The 21,939-nt window shown below is 49.6% G+C and overlaps 1 protein-coding gene across 3 annotated transcripts in view; it reads left to right on the top strand.

Moving 5' to 3' along the window:
* SP4 (Sp4 transcription factor) overlaps positions 1 to 21,939 on the top strand; it is a 449,599-nt gene that overhangs the window by 148,200 nt on the left and 279,460 nt on the right. For 2 of the 3 annotated variants that reach the window (XM_069648255.1, XM_069648256.1), the window contains exon 4: positions 19,602 to 19,833. The exons of the other annotated variant lie outside the window; for it this stretch is intronic. In XM_069648255.1, coding sequence (XP_069504356.1) covers positions 19,602 to 19,833 — 232 coding nt within the window. The remainder of the gene's footprint in view (positions 1 to 19,601; positions 19,834 to 21,939) is intronic. 3 annotated transcript variants of the gene reach the window in all.

The following is a 21,939-nucleotide window of genomic DNA, read 5'->3' as shown; positions in this document are numbered from 1 at the left end:
CATATGAAACACAATAAATGTTACATACTGTATAATATATTGTTTTGGAATCTATCGCATTGGGTAAACATCTAGAAAAGCCATGGAACGAGCGTTGTTCAAATGTGAGGACCAATAACAACAATAGGTCCAGGTTTGCAAGACATTTTAATTAGAAGAAGCATAATGTTGTACAAGTGCAAGTCCAGATTTTGGATGTTGTAATAACTGACTGAGAGCATGTCACTAATAAATGTATCCGAAGTCAAAAAAAGCTTCATGAATAGATAGACGCAATATCCACAGGGTAAATGAATGAGGAATATGAACTTGCATGTTTTTGTAAGAAGATTTGTGATGTATTTAGCTGTTTAGAATGTGACGATTCTTGACTAACGTATATTCTATTGGAGCGCTTTATGTATGACATAAGTATGTTTCTTTTGCTAAAGATATTCCTCTCAATTCATATTTTTCACATTTTCTTTCTCTGTGAGATCTGTATAGTTGGGAATATGAGTTTTCTTCTGATTTGATAATAGAATGGATTCAATTTTAAAATTGATAAACGGGTACAAACCTAACTTCATGGCTATTTCCAGGTGAAAATGCATGGATGGATGGAAAGTGATCGCATGCATGGATGGAAAGTGATCGTTTGCTTTTTTATGTAACCTAGGAACCCACTGTGGTTTATTTTCACAATGGACTTATTTTTGTAATTAATGAAGGGTTGGTAAACAATTCATCACATTTTTCTGTGACCTGACATCCTTGCGTGACATTACACGAAAATGTCCTTATGTTCCGAAATAGAGCATTCACGTAAATGCAGGTTTTGTGGAGTCTGTTGTCAATACCTCACTTGCACACTGTGAGATTAGAGGCCGTTTTCGCCTATGTATAGGAAGTGTGTTGATGACTCTTTTTCAGCAACTTTCAACGAAAAGAGGTATTTGTCCTATTCCAATTTAGTAAATCAAGTGCATATTATGTTTCATTTAGAGTGAGCACTGTACCAGGAACATTTCTGAAGTTGGACATTAAAGAAATTCATAATCTGATAGACCTAAGAGGGATTATATCACATATGTATTTTTCCCATTTTTGTTGGAGGATTTAAAGCACACCTGGAAGACTGGTATAGTAAGTTTTTAAAGTTGAATTAAATTATTGTTTCCAACAGGAATGTTTCTTTCATATTGCCCTGATGAAGGTCCGAAGTGCATTGTATCCATCGCTGCCAGCATCTATAGTTTGATCGGACACTTTTTTTATATGGATCATTCTTAAAGGAATGGATATTTGAAATGTTTGTATACCGATTGTAAAATGGCAGCAGAATTCTATAAGGGGACACTTGGCACTGGAGATGATTTTCTTTGTTCATTTTTGACCCTCCTAATAAATTACATTTTCTGGCATAGCTCCTCACTAGTGCCCTTGGAAAATGAGTCAATACAAGGGCGCTAAAACAAATGAATACAATTTGAGTCATTTTACCAGGCTCAATTAAAACTGCCAGTTTATTCACTTCTTTTTTTTTTTTCTTTTTTTTAAAGTATATTTTGATGCATTTTTTCGACAAGTCAATTTCGATGCATGTTAAAATCACAATACCTTTTTATGGTGTCACCTCGTTGCATTATCTAGGTAAGTATGAAACAATAGTAAACTCAACAACTTGTACTTTTACCCCTTAACCTTCCCTCCCACCCACCTCCCCCCTTCCACTTTCATCCCGTTTCGCAAGTCAGGAGCAACAGGAAAAATTAGCAACATACGGGCTGATGTGCCCAACTTAATTCTGTGCTGGACATCGCTCGCACCATTTGCGTCACCATGTGCCACTTAAATGTACAACTCAAATGTATCCAATATCCAACATTTTGGGGCAGTGTTTTTAGTTTGGCTCGTTGCTCCTTGAAACGAGTTTAATCGGCTAGTTTGTGGGTTCCCAGAATGCTGTGTAATATTCTAAGACGGGGAGCCAGATCATTTCTATATTTCTTCGAGATTCATGCACAGTAGCTGTAACGCTTTCCATTTCGTAAATGGCGTGTGCTTTTATTAGCCACTCTCTCTGTGAAGGAAGTGTTGCTGACTTCCATTGAATGGTCAAACATACTCTGGCCACGAGTAGCAGATTGCGTGGCATGTGTGTTAGTAACTCATATGATTCTTCCCCATCTAGCTCCACCCCAAACAGCACAAGCACCAGTGATAGTTCTCTAACGATCCCATCCACTGCCTGGATCCACCCCAGCACCTCTTTCCAATACGCCTGTACCTTGCAACACTGCCATCATTGGTGTCAATAATCACAACGTTCTCCGCAGCCTCGCCAGCAGTATGGGGAGGTGCCTGGGAACATCTTGGACAGTCTTGAGGGAGCGTAATGCCATCTCATCAGTAGGCATGCATTATACATTTTACATTGCATGGCAATGGATGATGACCATACAGCTCTGTGTATCCCCCTCCATATCTCTGGACGAGATGCTAGTGCCAGCTGCACATCCCATTTAGCCTCCGATGATGGGCGCTGGAGATGACCTCTCGTTAGCAATGATTTGTACATTTGTGAAATGAGTCCTCTCGTGTGTTGGGGTAGCTTAGTAATTGTTTAAATGGTGTCAGTGCGCCCTTCAATGAAGCGCCCCAGCGTGCGTCGTTCAAGGTGCTTCTTAATTGAAGAAAAAGTAAGGGGGGGCACCTCTGCTCCCTGCAAGTTGCACGTCAGTTCCTCTATAGTGGTGAATACCCCTTTTTTCCACAGCTACCCAGCGCAAGTGAGTCCAGATTCGTACCAGGGCTGGAACCGCTGGACCTCACTAAGGAAGTCTCGAATGGGGGGAGACCAAATACAGCTAAAGGGAGAGGGCCATGATGTTACGCCTTGCATTGCTCGTACTGGTCGCCAAGGGGACCACAACGCTTTAAGGATGGGATGTTCTTTAACTCTCTGCGTCATGGCCGACAGTGGTACCCACAACCATTCTCCCAACTTGACTGGTGTGAAAATATAATTTTCTATTGCCACCCACTGTTTTTCACGATTTTCCCACACGTAATCCGTAAGTACTCAGAGTTGTGCTGCTCTATAGTACTCTCCCAGGTCTGGAAAACCCATGCGTCCATCTTCTTTGGGCTGAATTAATGTGGCGTACGGGATCCTTGATTTTTTTATCTGCCCATAAGAATTTCAGTAGTGAACGTTTTACCTCTGCTTCAAAGGGTTCTGGTACTATAATGGGGAGGGATTGGAACAAAAACAGGAACCGTAGCAGGATGTTCATTGTAATGGTGGTAAACCGCGCCGCCCAGGACATAGGCAGTTTAAGCCATCTAATGATATCTTTTTGAATAGTTTTCCACAGAGGGACGTAGTTGGCCTCAAAGAGGTCTGGGAGAGAGACTGTGATGTTCACTCCCAAATAATGGACAGAGTCAGTTGGCACTTGTAGTTTGTTTTCAAAAGTTCCAATAGCTCGACATTCCTTTTTTCATGGGGACTGCTATTGTTTTCTGGAGATCAGCTCGAAACCCAGAGAGAGCACCGTAGCGTGATAATTCTCTGAAGAATGCGGGGATGGAGTCCAATGGTTGGGTAAGGTACAGGAGGATGTTGTCCGCAAACATTGCTAACTTGTATTCTTTACCTCCTCGGGGGATACCTTTGTTCGCGGAGTTAGAACGAATGGCTTGAGCAAAAGGCTCCACCACCAGGGCGTAGATTAGGGGTGAGAGTGGGCAGCCCTGCCTTGTACTCCGGGTGAGGTTAAAAAGGCTGGAGGAGATGCCATTTATTGAAACTTTAGCTTGGGCTGTTTGGTAAAGAGCTTTCGCCCCCTGTATCCACGTTACCCCCAGCCCCACCTACCCCAGGACTGCTCTTAGGAATGGCATTCTACGCGGTCGAATGCCTTTTCGGCATCTACTGATAATAGGAGAGGATCTTCACCTGCTTCTCAGAGTGTAGCCATGAGATCTAAGGTTTTTCTGATGTTGTCCGCCCCTTGCCTGCCTCTTACGTATCCTACTTGGTCAGAGTGGACTTGTTGGGGAAGAACCAGAGCCAGCGGGGCGGCCAGGATGCTGGAATATATTTTAGCGTCCACATTTATTAAGGATATTGGCCGGTATGAGGCACATTCCGAGGAGTCCTTGCCTTCTTTGGGGATGACTATGATTATAGATTTGGTAAAGGACTTGGGGGGCCTGTCCAGACTCTAAGATCGAATTGAACAATTTAGCGAGGAATGGGGTGAGTGTATTAGAGTTGGCCTTATAGAAGGCTGGTGTGTATCCGTCTTGCCCTGGTGCCGAGTCCGCCTTAAGGGCTGAGATGGCTGCCTGCACTTCTGTTGTGGTTATTGTGGCATTAAGCATGTGTAAGTGCTCTTCAGTAATAGGTGGCCGGGGAAGGGTCGCCAAGTATTCCTTGAATGTTATAGAGGTACCACTATCTTTGGTCGAATACAGCTCCGAATAGTATCTGGAAAAACGGTTTACAATGTCTTGCGGGTTTGTGAGGACAGTGCGGGATTAGTCTTTGATTTTAAATACCGCCCTGTCAGCTCTCTGCTTTCGGAGCCTGTTGGCCAGCATCGTATGTGCCTTATCCCCTTTTTCAAAGGATTCCTGCTGGAGGTATTTAAGCTGTGTGAGTGCCTTTCCATTCCTTGTATCCCTTAATTCCTCCCTCATTTGTCTGACTTTCAAGACTATATTTCATTATCTGTTGTGGGATGTTCCCTCAGATTCCTCTCCAACCGAGTGATGCCTTCCCTTAGCTCTCCCTCCCTGAGTAGCCTAAGCCACTTCTTGGCCGCCCCCTCTGATATTAAAATCCCCCTTATCGTAGCTTTTCCGGCCTCCCAGATTGTGTTCAAAGGCATTCGTCTGTTTCATTGGTTTCAAAGTATTCTGTATTGGCTTCGGAGAGGGCCACCTACGTTCTAGGGATGGTAGGGGATCCAAGTCTAGAGTGCATAGGTCATGGTCAGACTAAGCTACTACCTGGATGGGTGTTCCTAGGATATCGCTATCGTTTTCCGCACCCAAGAAGAGGTAATTGATTCTTGAAAAAATGCAATGTGGTGGTGAAAAAAAGGTGAATGACCCTCCCTCCTGGTGTGTCGTGAGCCAGGTGTCTATTAAGTGATGTTCCCTTAGTTGGCTAAGGAATCTGTTTGTTTGGAGGCTACTTGGGGGGGGGGGGGGGGGGAGAGGTCTCGGGGGGGAGATGGCGTTTTGATGTACCAGGTGGCAATCACGATCTCGCTCTGCTGTTACATTGAAATCCCCTCCACAAATCAGTGTGCCTTCCTTCCAATTTTCTAGACAATCAAACGGGGGTTCAAAGAAGCTCGATTAACTCTGACTGGGGACGTAGGCCGAGCAGAGTGTGATGGGACGCGTTCTCAATTTTCCCTTGAGTGCAACTTATCTCCCCTGGGAGTCTTTGTGTAGTTTTTCTATTTGAATACCCAAAGACTTTCGTAAGAGAATGCCCACTTCCCCCTTCTTCTGAGGACCGGATGCCCAGATCGCTTCCCCAATCCCTCTACCTGGAATTCTCCTCTCTCCCCCGCTAATGTATTTTGACTCTTGTATAAAAAGAACATCCAGTTTTGATTGTTCAAACTGTCGTGCTAGCATTGACCTTTTCTGCGGAGAGTTGAGGCCTTTCACGTTTAGGGAACCAAAGACTATGCCATCAGAGCGAGCCAGTACCCAATACTGCCCCATTGCTTCGTGAGTAGGTCAGTGTTTTTCTACACTTCGTTGCGGTGAGGTGATAAATAAGTTGCAGTGTTGCGGGGTGTGTGTGCTGAATCTTGATGTGTTGCGGACTGACTGTCTTAAATGGATGAGTGGACCCTCCCTCCCCCCTCCGCTTCCCCCCTGTGTGAGATGCTACCGAGAGCATTCTTGCCTGAAGGAAAAAGAAACCAAAAAGGAGACACCCTAACTAAAGAAGGGCCCCTCTCCGGGCCTGAACTTATACTATAACACTGGTGCGAGGAGATAACCGCTTGTAACTAAATGCGGGGCAATTAATATTGCGCACCTAGCAGCTAACACAACTTCAGATTCATCTTATTCTACAACAATCGTGGTACTATACTAGAACTTTGCATTGGCTTTTTTTGAAGGAGACAGAACTCCATGACCTAGCGCAGAAAGGAGGAGCGGCGTGGCCATTCAGGGTGTGTTAAAACGTTTGTATTTCCATTTTAACTGGGCTCGGCCTCTCCTTGGGTTTGTTGGCCAATTCCCGATGTGGGCCCGTTGGTTCTCTCCTACTCTCGACGTCTAACCCTATTGCGGGGCCTTGGAGATGGCGACGAGCCTGTGCTGCTTCCTCTACAGAGGGTAATCTGAAGTCCTCTCCGTTATATTCAAATGTAAGGGAAAAAGGGTGGCCCCATCGGTACCTCACCCCCTTTTCCTGTAACCAGCTAGTAAGGGGACGGATTCCTCTTCTTTTCGCCAGCATCATCGCTGAAAGATCCTGGTAGAGCTTCACTTCCGACCCTCGAAATTCTATTGTCTCTTTCTCGTGCCTTCTGTAAAATGTCTTGTCTCTGTGCATAATAATGGAACTAGACGAGGACCGAGCGGGGACCTTTTGGTGGGCTGCCTGCTCTGTGCACCCTGTCAGACTCAAGCTTTGGGGGATGCGGGTGGCTATATAGGGTCAAAATGAAGGATTTCACTTTCCTTTCCAAGCCAAGGGCAGTCTCACCCAGTTCTTCTTCCAAACCTATTATACAGATGTTTGAACGCTGCTCCCGATTTTCTAGATCGTCGACTTTGGATTCCATGTCACGTTCTTTTTGTTTGAGGTCTAGGAGCCTGGCTTCATATCGCATAGTGGCAATGTCTCCCGATTGCTGATTGTTCTCAACTGCTTCCAACCGATCCTCCACCTTCGCCATTTTTGTTTGTAGGTCAGAAACTGTTTCCTTGAGGCTCTTTTTCATGGACCTGATTTCGACGAGAAGAAGGCGGATGTTTGATTTAGTTGCACTGTCGCCGTCATTGCTTGGAATGTCCAACGAGCTTTGTACTTCTTCTGCCTCCATCATTGTGTCTATGCGGCTGAACTTCCGCAGGGCGGCTAAGATGCGCAGATCCAGCCTTGTCTTTGGCAGAGCCTATAGATTCCTGATGCTGCGTTCAGTGCTAGTTCACAGAGGGATTTTGCTTCCCTTGCTTGCATTGCTCTGACCAGTCCTCAATGGGGAGCCCAACTCTGTGCACTTCCACTACTGCTTCGATTTGCGAGATGGTGCGGTAATGCCAGTGGCACCGCTTCCAATGCCCATACCCTTACGATTTCATCTCCTGTTATTTATCCCACCTCTCTTGGGCCTTCGACGGGATTCCCCCTGGGGCGGGTGCGGTTGACTGCGTTGCGGCCTAGTCGGCGTAGTTTATATTCCCCTGTGGGATGCAGGGGGCGGATCTGGTGCTTATGCTGGCGTTTTGTTGGCAGCTATTGTTCCTTGTGCTTTCGCTTATGTAAAGCTGCTAGTGAGCTGGGTGCTTCCCAGGGTCGTGGGAGTAGGAGGGGGTGTCCGGAGGCAATTTCCAGGAAGGAACCTCCAGGGGGAGGTGCAGGTGCTCCTCTCCAAACCGGCCTGTTGCTGGTGTTGCTTAGGGGCCCCACATTAGGTCCTGTGCTGTAGGTGTTTGTAGTGGTGTGCTATTTAATCCTGCTTTGAGCGATGTTGCGGGTCACAAGGCTATGAAGAACTGGCTTGCTCTCATTTAGACCGGGGTCCTGCCCTTCATCCTCACGTTGCTTCAGTCCCTGGGGGGCTTGGGGGCAAAAAATGTACCCTGTCGGTGGGAACCGGAGCACCTTGTTATCGTGGTGGGCAGCGCTACACGGGTCGTGCACCCCCAGCGCTGACAGTTCAGGGGAGGTAGAGCTCACCCGCGCGGCACCCAGCAGGGGGTGGGTGCGGAACTGCTTCAGCGGTGGAGGGCTCGAGCGGGGGCCCGCGGCAGGCAGGAGAGGGACTGCGCTCTTGCTGATGCAGGGGCTTACCTCCGCTGGGCCGGCCCCTCCAGTGTCCGTGTCTCCGGTCGGCTCTTCACCCGACGGGGAGGCAGTGTCAGTGCAGGGCTGAGTCCGGGCTCTCCCGTTCCCGCTGTGACACTCCGCTTGTTGTCTGAGCAGTCCTTCGCTCAGTGACTGCTTGCCTCCTCACTAGCTCGGGCCGTCCTGCAGATTTCTCCGATGTGGAGTGCTCTGTTGTCTCACTGAAGCGCTGAGCGAGTCGCAGGCGCCATTTTCCTTTTTTTTCTTTTTTTTCTTTTTTTCGGGCCTTCTCTCTCCACGAACGAGGTGCAGGCGGGCCTCGCTTCATTGCAGATTTCTCCCCGATTACTGTGTGATTTTCAACGCCGCTGCCTCTGGAGGTGCGCTATCATTCCCTGATGTTGTCTATATATTTTACATTCGGATGGTTCTCCTGGCACTGCGTCAAAAGCCGACATTTCTCAGGCTCGAAGAGGGAGACGGTGGTTCATGCGGCCATCAAGTCTGTGCCCCCCCCTGGTGGTCTCCATTTATTCACTTCTTAAATTGTGTTGTAGTATTATCAGCCAGTTGCTAAGGACTTGGATATACATTTACCCTATGTTTGAAGATAAGTTGAAAAAAGGCATCTTGGTCACTTTTCTAGACCATCGAGTGAGCTGCCGTCTGCGCTAATCTGTAAATCTCTCATTTAAGAATCTGTTGTTTTACAATACAAGATTATTAAAGTATACCGTTCTGCTTCTTCTCCTTTCAATCATTTCTGCTCTGAATGACTCAAACATGGCATCCACTGTTCTAAAAACGCACATTACCTAGTTGTTGTCTGATTTTTGCAAGGAAAGTGGTGGCACTCTTAACCATAAATAACATTCTTTACATTTTCTGTGTGCTAGTAGGCCTCCCTGTCTTTCTTAGACCCAATGATTTTAGGGCAGACATAAAATTGTATAATATGGCTACAGGTCCAGATCTGTTTCCTTTTTTGCATGATAAACTAGAACAAAGCATACCTTCTTCCTTTTTTATTAAGGTTGTATTCTATTTTATGAAAGTAATAGTCCTTGTCACTAGAGCTTCAAAGATCACTTTATTTGTTTCCATTGAAATATAGTTTATTCTTGCACACAGAGTACACCCTGAGCCTGTTGGCCTCGGACAACACACCCCATATATTTCATTCCGTGGAAAAACTCCAGTTAAGAGAGAGTTGAGGTGACCAGATTTGACACAACAAAACTGTTGAAATTTAGCACTCTCATTTGACGCAGGTCCACCTTAACTTTGCACCCCCTGTGGTGCAGCGTATGACCACAATGATGGTATCAGATTTTCAAGGGATAGTTTCTTTGTGGACCCCACTAGCCATGGCATGCGGCCGTGGCCACTGTTCATGTTGCACCAATAGGTTTCTTTGGGACACACTAGCCATGGCCTTCAGCCGTGGCTACTGTGATGAATCCGATGGTGTCATCGGTGGTCAGTCAAAATCTCGAAAAAATAATCTCGAATAACAATAAGGTCGAAAAAAAAGACCGAAATAAAAAGTCGTTTTTTTTTTTAATTATATATTTATTTTGGGGTACGGGATTAAAAAAAAGAAATGGTAAAAAACCCCAAAAAACGGGGGTTTGGGGGGTGGAATAAAAAACGTCAAAAAAAAATGCGACTTTTTTTTTTTTCCGGCCTTTTTTTTCGAGATTTATTTTTTCGAGATTTTGACCATAAACCGGTGTCATCACTCCCATTCCTTTGGTAGCCTCTGCCCATGTGGCCAGGCGACAGCAGCCTCTCCCTGATCCTTACCCTGGGGGCAGCTATATGAGGGAGGACCAGATGGGGGGGGAGAGATGGGGGGAGAGATGGACCTAATGGAGATAACATGGCATTGTCGGATGAAGGCACATATCCCCCCTTTATGAGCGCTTGACAGATGCCGGGAGATTTAAAAGGCAGAACCTGAATGAACACCGGGAGAGCTACCTGGGGAAGCCGTGTCCGCTCGCGGTCGATCGAGGGACTGCTGAGCCTCTGTGGAGGAGCTTTCGGAGCCATTCGGCGCAAGGCCGAAGGAGGGAGGCTCCAGCAGTGTGCCATGCTGGGACGGCACCAGAAGAAGGCATGTCTGGTCGGCGGCTGCAGGAACCAGAGACCAGCAGCTACAGGAGCACAGATAGAGGCTCAACCACCAGATGGGAGCCGCAAATGTGGAAGCCGGCGAGTGAGGATGGTGGATCCGAAAACTGGAGGCGGAGCACTGAAATGCCAATTCCTGCTTACCGTGAGGGAACTGAAGAGCGATGCAGAAAGCCGGTGAGTCCTGGAGAGAAAGATTGGGACACCGGGGCTCTTTGGTAACGATACCGAAGAACACAGATTAATTATAAATGGAATGAAAGAGAATCCAATTTGGAGGCAAGGCTCATGAGAGGTCAAGGGGGAGAAGAAAACCCCTCGCGCAATACCGCAGGTCTGCAAGTGTGTGTAAAGTGTTCCATGCTGAAAGCCCTGGCAAGAGAATATACCAGGCAAACCCAAGTCTGCAAGTGTGTATAACGTGAAGCACGTTAAAAGCCTGGCAGCAGAGTATACCGGGCCAAAGCTAAAGTTTGCAATTGCAGAAAATGGACCACCCAAAGAAGTCCTGGCACAGGAATACGCCAGGTAAAACCAAGACAGTGAATGAAGTGAAATTGAAGTGGAAAAAAACCTGGCAGGGAGTGCAACAGGTATCCTGTATAATTGGAACTTCTATCTAAAACTGTTTTAGAATACAACATATTAATCAAGAAACCTACAAGGAAGTTTTGTGCCTTTTTGGAGTCTTGAGAAATCTTGAACCTGGGGAAGGGAACACAGATTAATTGTCATCAACTGGAACAGTGAACCTTATCCATTGGAAACTTTCGTGTTGGAGTTCTTTTGAACTTGAAAATGTGTGCACCTTTCAAGACTAGAGAATGTGAGGACAAGGATAGGATTTCGGACACAGGCCATTTTGGGCATCTTGACATTGGACAGACCCTTAGTTTTGGTTGCGGTAGGGAATTACCTCTTAGAAGTAGAAGTAGGGAGGGGGAGGTATTCTCCAACCCCATATCATTTAATAAAAGGCTGTAACCGCAAATATGACTTCTCTGCGTCCGCATGTCATTCATGGCTCCTCATGCTTCTGTACATTTTGCACCAATACGTTTCTTTGGGGCCCACTAGGCCAGTGGCAAAAATACCCATTACCCCTCCCAAGTAGTGATCACTGTAGGTGTAAAATGTCCCTTCTTTGTTTTCACTCAATCCCGTGGATTCTCCCGAAATGTCCCCCATAATGGCAATGAACTAAACGCCCAGCGGCAAAGAACTACCCATGCCTGTGGTATTCTCCTGATAATTCAAAAACCCATCCCAGCCCTCTCAGGCACTCAGCAAGTGCTCACCTCCTCTTTCCATGGTGCCCCCCCACACCACTCACCTGCGTTTTCCTTCCATGGCCCCCTCCCATTACACCCTTTGACTCTGTTGTTTGTGTGACGATTTTCCTTGTCCAAGGGCGTCTATCGTAGCTGCGGGAATCTTGCGAGATTCCCTCTGTATTCGCCCAAGAATTGGAACATTTTCGAACTGTAACTGGCTCCGCAGACCATCCTCAACTCTCCAATTTTACATGGTATCCTCTTCCGCCTCTTTGCATCCGTTGGCCTCCTACAAATAGATTTCTGAGCTCTTTTTCATTTTTGGATTACATTGGTATTACCCCGGTAATCGCTCGCATATGAAATTGGCAGATTGTCATTTCTGAAAAGTCTCTCTGCTACAAAGCACCATAGGAGAAGTAGCTATTTTTTGGGAGCAAGGGCAGCCCCTTTCCCGTTGAATATTTTAGAAACTCCTGGAAGGAATGACTCCAAACCCATCGAAAACTACACTTCATGTCCACGTTGTTTCTTATTTGGTCGAAATCCACCCAGCAGTTTTTGTGCACCGGCTTTACCAATTTTTAACTTTTTCTCTACGGGGAAATGAACGGGAGTAGGCTGAAAACCGCATGTCTTTGCTTTCTTAATAACCTTTTTCTTTTTTTTAACAAATAATTCCCAAAATGTCCAGACTTGGGGTTGGGGGACATGAAAATCTTTTTGTTTGGAAAATATCACCCATATCCGTTCTGCAAGTCATAAGTTATTAGCAATAGCATTTTCGGATTTCCTATGACTCGAGGCTATCACCTAACTATATGGCGGCGATATATGGATTTTCTGGAGGCACAGATGGGAGCAGATACTCTTACCCAACATGTTTCATCTGACATATGCTGACAGCACCTGCTGGTGTTTTCTGGTACAGATGTTTTCCCAAGAACTGGCAAAAAAAAGTGTTATCCAGAAAATCTAGTAAAAGTAACTTCTCCAGCATGGGGTCTGGCATGGATTCACATGCTCATGAATATTCCCCGTCGTCAGGCCGGGAATCCTCGGTAAAGAAAAAAATCAGTTTGTTTCGTTTCTGAACTGACTTTCTACTAGTAACCAATCACTGGTCTCTGGGTCATACTGGCTCCAGCCAATGACTGCCCTCTACCTAAGCCCCTCCTCTGGCAGCCATCTTCAGATTTTTACTGCACGCTCAAGTGTTGGGAGTCCTTGTGCTTAGCTCTGGAGCTTTTACTGCGTTTTTTGCTTTTTTCGGGTTAGTTCGAGCCTCAAGCTCCACCGATTCTTCTTCCGTTTCGGAATTTTCTAGGCCCTTGAAGGGTGAATTTTCGTCGTGTTTTCGCTTCTTGGAGGATTCCGGAAGATCTTTGAGGCCTACCCCACATGGTCATGGCCCAGGACAAAGGAGACACGACAACTGTTGGATCCAAGCTGTTTAGGATCTGCCCTGGATGTGGATTACAGAATGTCTTCAAGGAAGATGAGCACTCCCGGTGCCTCTACTGGCTTCACAACGACAAATCGCATGTGGAGAAGGACTGTGCATTCTGTAAGAACATGTACGTCCGGACAATGAAGGACCATCGTACTCGGCTCACCAACTGGCTGGAGGTGAAGAGCCCAGCAGCAGGTGAGAAGAAGTCAGAGCGGTCTTCTAATGCCTTTGAGGGCGCTCCGGCGACAGGGGCCCAACAAAAGGCTAAGCACAGCGAGTCCGCAGGCACCCGGAGCGCCGTTGGTTCGGGCTTCTCAGCTGCCAGGCAGGGCGCAATGTCACCGACGCCATCATCCACGAGCCAATGCTCTGGCTTGGTGAAGAGGAAGTGGGAGAACCCGGGTAAGCTTCGGGAGAAGCCCTGGTCGATCCCGATGGAGACAGCCAAGGGGGTGCGAGGCAGTGACCCTCCCCCTACGGTGAAGGCCTCAGACACGCTCAAGGGTGTGAAGGCCTAGATTCACCCGACGAAGGCCTCAATTGAAGGAGTCATGGCGGCCCTGGTGAAGCCTGCAGAGGCTACCCCAGTGGCGATGACCTCCGGGCCTAGAGTTTCCCTGCCACCCAGGAGGGAAACATCTTTCCAGCCTATCGAGAAGACCCCCGTGAAACCCCGGGATGAGAAAGAGGGGGGGCGTGGTAGCACTAACTGACACAGATACCACCTCGGAGGATGAGCTGGCTGGAGTCAAAAAAATCCTGGACAAGAAATTCAAGGAGGCCAGGGCCTACGGGAGAGATCCCGACGAGGCGGACGTAGAGAGCAACGGTGGGGCCGATGAAGAACCGCAGAGGAAGCGGAGGACCCCGCACCCCAGCCTTTGCTCCCGTCGCAACCGATGCCACAAGACAATTCAGGAGCAATCTTGATGGCTTTGCAGGCCCTGTGTATGGAGATAGGGACAAGTTTGCCCTTTCCACCAGCGGACGATCCAGCGGCGCCTGGACCGTCGGGGAGCCCACCGAACAAGCAGAGGCGAGTCCATCCTCCATCTCCCTTCTAGCCTTCACCCTCATCCCCTCCTCCAAGGGACGAGACAGGGACGGAGACGGCGACGATTGGGACGGACGACAATGATGGTGGTGACGACGGGATGGATCTCCCAACACCCCCTGCCCGGGCCTCCTCGCCCGACGAAATTGGCTCCTTTTACGCCATGATCGCCAGGGGATCGGAGCTTTTCCAGCTATGCCCCGAAGAGCAGAAGAAGGAAGGGTTCCTCTACCAACAACGGGAGGCCAAGAGGAAGGCTGTCTTCTCAGTCCCTCTACTGGATGACATCTGGGATGAGGGACCAGTACGAGAGAAGTACCGGGTCCCGGACTCCGCTCCTATGTGCCACAGGGCACAGCCGTCCCCGGATTCGGTGGTCTCTGCGGCAGCCAAGATGAAATCGGCAGGGGCGACAGTATCAACTTCCACTTCCCCGCTGGACGCCAAGGGGAAGAAGCTGGATGCCATGGGACGACGGGTCACCTTGTCGGCAGCGACGACCATAAAGGCGGCCAACGCCCTCGCGATCGTGGAGCGCTACGACAGGGAGCTGTGGTTCAAGATCGCTCCCATCCTGGACTTCCTCCCAGATGACAAGAGGGCAGAAGCCCTTGAAATCCTGCAGGAATGTGAGGTGGCGTCAGACCATGCCATCACGGTGGCCACGGACATCGCAGACACCGGCTTTCGCCATATGGGCATCAGCGTTTGCCTCCGCCGGCGCGGTTGGCTCAGGGCCACTGATTTCCGTCAGGACGTGCAGACCAGGGTACTGGACATGCCCTTTGACGGCAAAAACCTGTTCAGCAAGGCTCTTATTTCAAAAAAGGTAGCAAGCGCTCCCCTCCAGAAAGAACATGGCATGATAACCTGTTCTGAGATGAGTTTGCAGCACACGCGTTTTGCTCACTGTACCTTTCACAGATGGGAAATATCCATTTGCATATCGGTCTTTGTCCCGCCCACATGGGCAGTCCAGCACTGAAATGCTATGGCAATTCCTCTCTGAACAAGAGTACCAACAGCAACCCCATACACGTGTTTCAGCCTTGCTGCGCCTCATCAGTTCAGCAAGGCAGTGGATGAGTGACTGCAGGCCATCAAGGCGGACACCGAGACGGTCCGGGCCCTGGGTTCTCTCCATCAGCGACGACCGTCCTTTCGGACTTCCGGAGGCAAGTCTCAAGGTGCCTCCAAAGGGTTCGGCAGCAGTTCCTCGTCGTACGGCCAGGGAGCCTGCTCCTCACCGCAGGAAGCCTACAGAGGCCGCAACAAGACAGGAGGACACTGTCGTTGTCGCCAAGGTGGTAAGGCCTCGGCGAAACAAGACTGAACCGGCCGTGACGTCGGGCACCCACCCGAGCACCCCGGTGGGAGGCCGACTGGCGGAATTCATCAGCGTGTGGGAGTCCATCTCCACCAACTGTTGGGTGCTGGATTCCCTGGTCCACGGGCACTCCCTGGAGTTCCAAAGAAAGTGTCCCCGTTTCCCACCTGTGGCCAGGAAAGAAAACCACGTGCCACATCTGCTTCTGAAGGTACGAGCAATGCTGAAAAAGGGTGCGATAGAAATAGTCCCAAAGAGGCTCCGGGACTCTGGAGTATACTCGCGGTACTTCCTCGTCCGAAAGAAGACCGGCGGCTGGCGACCCATCCTAGACCTTCACCACCTCAACAGATACATCAAGTCCCAAAAGTTCTGGATGGTCACCCTTCAGCACGTGCTGGGACAGTTGGAGGAAGGCGACTTCCTGTCGTCGCTGGACTTGGAGGATGCTTACTTCCACATCCCCATACGCAAATGACATTGAAAGTTCCTATGGATCGTGGTCCAAGGGCGGCACTACCAGTTCAAGGCCCTGCCCTTCGGGTTGAAGTCGGCACCAAGGGTCTTCACCAAGTGCCTGGCACCGGTGGCAGTGGGGCTGCGTCTGCAGGGGATCCACGTATACCCCTGTGTGGATGATTGGCTCATCCAAGCAAAGTCAAGAGAACTCACCGTCGATCACACAGTGAAGACTGTATGCCTCCTCACGGAACTGGGATTCTCGATCAACTTCGCAAAGTCCCACTTGGTACCGTCGCAGGACGGCCTTTTCCTGGGAGCCAGACTTGACACAGTGGCATGGTTGGCTTCACCTTCAGAGGGGAGGACGAAAGCCATCCTGGGCAAGGTACAACGGCTGTTGACCATGGAAGTGGCCAGGGTGAGGTCCATCAAGTCCCTGCTCTGCATGATGTCATTGTGCATCTACCACGTACATCTGTGCAGGTTGCGGATGTGGCCACTACAGGAGTTCCTCGACGCCCGTTGGATACAAGCGGCAGGCAGCTTTGAAGACAATATCTCCCTCAACGAGACTTTCCGTCAAGCGAACCGGTGGTGGGGCAACCGCGCGCATCTAGTTGCGGGCATGGACTTCCAGACCCTGGCACATCAGGAAATGGTTACGACAGACGCCTCCCTGGAGGGATGGGAACGCACACCGGAGATCTCCACTCAAGAGGCCTTTGGCTCCCGGAGGAGAGGTCACTACCCCTCAACGTCCTTGAGCTCCGAGCCGTGTTCTGGACCCTCGGGTCTTTCCTCCCGTCGCTCAAGGGCAAGGTGGTGAGGGTCTTCACCGACAACACACCACGATGTTCTACATCCGGAAGCAGGGAAGCGCTGGATCTGTTTCACTGGGCCGTTGCCCATGGGATGTTCCTGGTAACCTTCCATCTGGCAGGAATAAAGAACACCATTGCCGACTCACTCAGCAGAGAGCTGCGCTCTTGCCACGAGTGGGAGCTTCGGCAGGATCAAGTGGATCTCATAATTCGACGATGGGGCAATCCCCAGCCGGGGAGCATGGGCGACGCATTCTCATTCCCCTGGGACGGCCTGTTCCTGTATGCATTCCCTCCGTTGCCATTGCTGCTGCGACTCATCAGTCAACTCAGACGGTCCCGATGTAGGATGATCCTCCTCGCACGGGTGTGGCCAAGGAAGATCTGGTTCCCGGACCTTCTGGACATGTCAGCGTCGTCCCCCAGTCAAACTGCCGACGGACGCGGATCTTCTCGCCAGGGAAGGAGGCGCCATCCTACACCATGACCCGAGATCGCAGAACCTGCAGCACTAGAGTTCGGAGGGTGCGATATTCCGGCGTACTGCAAGGAGGTGCTTGCAAAGGCTAGGGCGTCCTCGACTCTTAAGTGCTATGGACACAAATGGAAGAGGTTCTCTGTATGGTGCCGTGCACAGAAGATTAACCCTCTGCGGATTACGGCCCCTCAAGTGCTGCCATACTTGCTGTCACTGGCCAAGGCGGGGCTGGTGCATGCCTGCATCAAAATCTATCTCCCGGTACACCAGAACTCCGGGGCGGTCGTCTCTGTGGTCTCATCACCTGGTGAAGGAGTTCATGAAAGGACTGTTCCACTAGTTCCCGCTGGTCAAGGCTCCGGTCCCGGCATGGGAGCTCAACGTGATGCTGACCAGGCTCATGGGTCTGCCATTCGAGCCTCTGTATTCGGCACCATTGAAGTTCCTATCGTGGAAGACAGCGTTTCTTGTGGCCATCACCTCCGCACAACGAGTGGGAGAGATCCAGGCCGTCTCCTGTAAACCCCCATATCTGACATTCCACAAGATGAGGGTAGTGCAGAGGACGCACCCCTCCTTCATGCCCAAGGTCCCGTCGGACTTCCATCTCAACGAGCCCTTGGTGTTACCTGTTTTCTTCCCATCGCCTTCGTCGCCGGCTGAGAGGACTTTGCACTCGCTGGATGTGGCTAGAGCGCTGTAGTTCTACGTGGACCGCACAGAGAGTTTTCGGAAGACATCACAGATGTTTGTGAACTTTGGCCCTGTGAACCAAGGGAAGGCCCTCTCGAAGGCTTCCACTTCCAGATGGCTCTCCGGCTGCATCATGCACTGTCACCGGTTGGCAAACCGACCGTTGCCCTGCCATCCGAGAGCCCATTCAACCAGAGCGATCGCTGCTACTACGGTGTTCCTGTCTGGTGTGCCCCTGGAGGTCGACGCACACCTTCACGAGATTCTACTGCGTCGACCGGGATTCCAGGGAGGAGTCCAGAGTCGGCCAGGCAGTACTGTGCAACCTGTTCGCTTGAAGGTGAGCCTGGTGAGGAGGTAAGAGATGCTTAATGTTGAGTTGTTGACATGCTTAATGTTGAGCCTTGCCATCTCCCGTGGTTGTGCATGTGTGTACTGCTATGTATTCTTGTATTCATGAGCATTTGAATCCATGCCAGACCCCATGCTGGAGAAGGAAAAAGTAACTTACCTGTAACTGTTGTTCTCCAGCATGGGTCTTTGATTCACATGCGAACCCTCCCTCCAACCCCTCTGCGGCTCTTCTCTTGTTCCTACTGCCACTTTACGTGCTACCAAATCTGAAGATGGCTGCCAGAGGAGGGGCTTAGGTAGAGGGCAGTCATTGGCTGGGGGCAGTATGACCCAGAGACCAGTGATTGGTTACTAGTAGAAAGACAGTTCAGAAATTAAACTGAACTGATTTTTTTCTTTACTGTGGATTCCTGGCCTGACGACGGGGAATATTCATGAGCATGTGACTCCATGCCAGACCCATGCTGGAGAACAACAGTTACAGGTAAGTAACTTGTTCCTTACCCTTCCTTACTAGTATCACTTGTCTGTCCTCATTCTGCCTTTCATAGAGAAACCAAGGCTCTGTGTATTCGCCAGCTTTTTTCTTTCTGACCCACACCTTGCAACTGCAGAAGAATGATTATCCAGAGAAAACCCTTTACTGGGCTCCTTCCTGATGGGTTCCGCAGGCCTGCAGACAGTCCTCATTTTCTCTGCTCTATGCAGCAAGGCTGCTCGCCAGAGAAAAAACAAAGCAGATGCATTACCGTTCATCACAATTACTTACGGATGGTGGGTTGGTTGATCAGGAGTTTTATGCTACCTTGCATCCTCCCCATCACCATCCCCTTCAGGAAAACCAGTTGTCAGGCCTCATATGGCCTAAAACCTCATGTTGTGTTCCTGTTTTGGGCTGCACTAAGTAAGGGGTGGTACAGAATCTGCATGGGAAGGCTGCAAAATCGTGACGGTTCCGCTATCTGCATAATTATCCTGATTGTTAAATGTACAGGTCTGTTTGGGGTGTGTCCCAATGCCAGCGGTAAATCCTCAGGCATGGGAAATACATCCCTGACCAAAACCTGTAACCTGACAAATCCAAGAGGTATCATCCCCTTCTAGCCTTCCTTTTTTTGTGTTTGTTTGTCATTCTCCTGAAAGCTGATGTAGGAGAATAAATGCAAAGTGTCAGCAAATTAGGCCCTATTCTGTTCTTGTTCCACCATAAATGTGTGTTTCACTTCTTCAAGCCAACTTCTTAAAATTCCGAACTTATAAGCACAGCATGCAATGCATGTTGGGGGGCGTAGTTAAGATACGTGGGATGCATTCTGTCCCCTAGACTTGCCATTTTTAAACTATTAGGGCGCAGGCTGTGACCATGCCACAAAGAGGTGAAAGATCCCACACATTTTTTATAGAAGCAGTCCCAATATTCTCGAATATCAGTATTACCCCAGACAATGTTTATATTTAATAACACATTTAACACTGCTTAGTTTCAGTATTCTGGTTTTAATATCTTGCAGGTCAACAACAAGGACAGGAAGGAGGGTTGAAACTACAGCAAGCCACAATAACACCAGTAACTGTTTCAGTTGGGGGTATTGGTAATGCCACAATTAGTGCCCTCAGTCCGGACCAGATCGCTCAAGTGCAATTGCAGCAGTCTCAGCAATCTTCAGATCAGGAAGTAACACCTGGCAAAAGGTTAAGAAGAGTTGCCTGCTCATGTCCTAACTGCAGCGAAGGCGAAGGAAGGTAAATGCCTATTCATCCGCAGATTTCTTTACATAATGTATTTTATTTTGTTTATATATTTAACCCTTTAAGTGCCATGGGTTTTTTCCCCCCAGTCCCAAGGCCTTTTTTGGTGATTTCGGTATGTTGCCATTCAATGCCTTGTAACTTTTTTGTTACATGAGATATCTCGGGCAAATATGGCCCCATTTTTCCCACATGTAGGCGGTCGTAACCCCAGTAATCCTAGCTTGCTGTAGGGGGGGGAGAGAGAAAATAACCAAAAAGGGCGAACATTTTGTGTTTTTTCAAAAATTGTTTGTGTGGACAACCTACAGATTTGGGCCTAATGCATGGGGTTCCCCGTTTTCCAGCAAGGAAAACGGGGAACCCCATGCATTTCTGAAAAGAAGACACCCGAGGGAATCCAAAGATGTCTGACTTTCGCAAATCTACCCAGAATGTATTACCCACATGGGAGAAGGTTGCCCAAGGTCAGGAATACTACATCCGACTTTGATGGAGCTCTCGCTGGCCTCGTTACAGCTTCTGCCCACCGGGGAGTCCCGGCAGTGTGCCAATACTGCCCCGAAGGCAAAAGCTGTAATGCAGCCCATTCGCAACTCCAGGACGGTTGGAGGTGATGTCCCCTGCCTTGGACATCCATGCACGATGTGGGTGTACCGTCCCCCAAGCACATCGGCAGCTCCAGGGATCCCCGGCAGGATCCCCATTCCTGCCCGGAGGTGACACCTGTAACATAGCACAGCCAGAGCTGCAGCCTGGGCTTGCAGATGGACAACCCACATGGGAGGCATCCACTCACAGGGAAACACCAATGTGCTGCTGGCATGGGGGGCAATTTGTGTCCTGCCCCTGCAATGGTGTCCCAGCCCACAAAAATATCTGCCCAGACGGCCCATTCCCACCCACACCACCACCAACAACCCAGCCCCAGTCTCACCCACCCCACTGACAGTGGACCCTAACCATAGAATAATAAAAAACAGTACTCGCATAACGTTGCAGCTGCTCGCGTAGAAAAAGCTGTAAACAAAACACAAAACATGTGTTACCTACGGACACACCAAGAAAAACACCATTTTCACTTTTTTCCTTTGGTAACCCAAATCCCCTTGGCGCAGAGGGGCACATTGGTGTGCCAATCTGGCCCCAGGGTGCCAAAACCTTACTGCCCCACCCAGTGGGGGGCCTGTCCCACAATTTTTGGTGGCCCTCTTCCCCCCCTCACTCCAAATGGGTGGTGGGGGCACCTCATGCAGGCCTCCCTGGGCCTCCTACAAACAGCTGCGTGAGGTACACCCCCCCGCCATTTGGGGTGGGGGGGAGAGGGCTGCCAAAAATTGTGGGACAGGCCCCCCAGTGGGTGGGGCAGTAAGGTTTTGGCACACCAATGTGCCCCTCTGCTCCAAGGGAAGTTTGGTAAACAAAGAACAAAATTGTAAATGGCAGGCTGCACTTTAGGGGGGGCTTAGGGGCACCCTAAACTGCCAGGTAATTTTCTAATGTAATGGGGGGGTGGCCCTCTCCCACACTCCACACCAAATGCAGGGGGGCATCTCATTCAGCCCTCCCTGGGGTCAGATGTCCCTTCCTAGGAGCAGATATCTGCCCCCAGGGAGGGGTGTCCCCATTTCCCCTTGGGGTGAGGATGAGAGGGCTACCCCCCTTTTCCGTAAAATAAATCCCTTGTGGCTTGTGGCCCCCCACTCCCACACAAATCTCCCTTTTATTTTTTATTTTTTTTCGTTTCATTTTGCCCCCATGGGGGCCCTAACCTGCAGGCCCCTTCCTTTTGGGGGCCTGCACACTTATTCCTGGTGCCTCCCCCTCCAATTGGATGGGGGGGGCCACCTCATGTACTCCTGCCTGGGGGCAGAAATCTGCCCCCAGGGAGGGATAAAAGGGGTGGCCCTCCTTTCCACTTGGTGTGGGAGGGGGAGGGCCCACCACCCTTTCATGAGTAAAATAATCCTGGTGCCTAGTGGCCGCCCATCCCGTTGCATATTTTTTTTCAATTTGCCCCCCTCCCTGGGGGCAGATGATCAGCCATCTGCCCCCAGGGTTCTGCACATATGTGCCCCCATGCTTTGGGGGCTGAGGGGG

The sequence above is a fragment of the Ambystoma mexicanum genome, chromosome 2q (assembly GCF_040938575.1).
Source record: "Ambystoma mexicanum isolate Mex_15411 chromosome 2q, UKY_AmexF1_1, whole genome shotgun sequence".
Lineage (NCBI taxonomy): Eukaryota > Metazoa > Chordata > Amphibia > Caudata > Ambystomatidae > Ambystoma > Ambystoma mexicanum.
The sequence above is the reverse complement of the archived record's forward strand: the minus strand, read 5'-3'. Positions and strand labels throughout refer to the sequence as shown.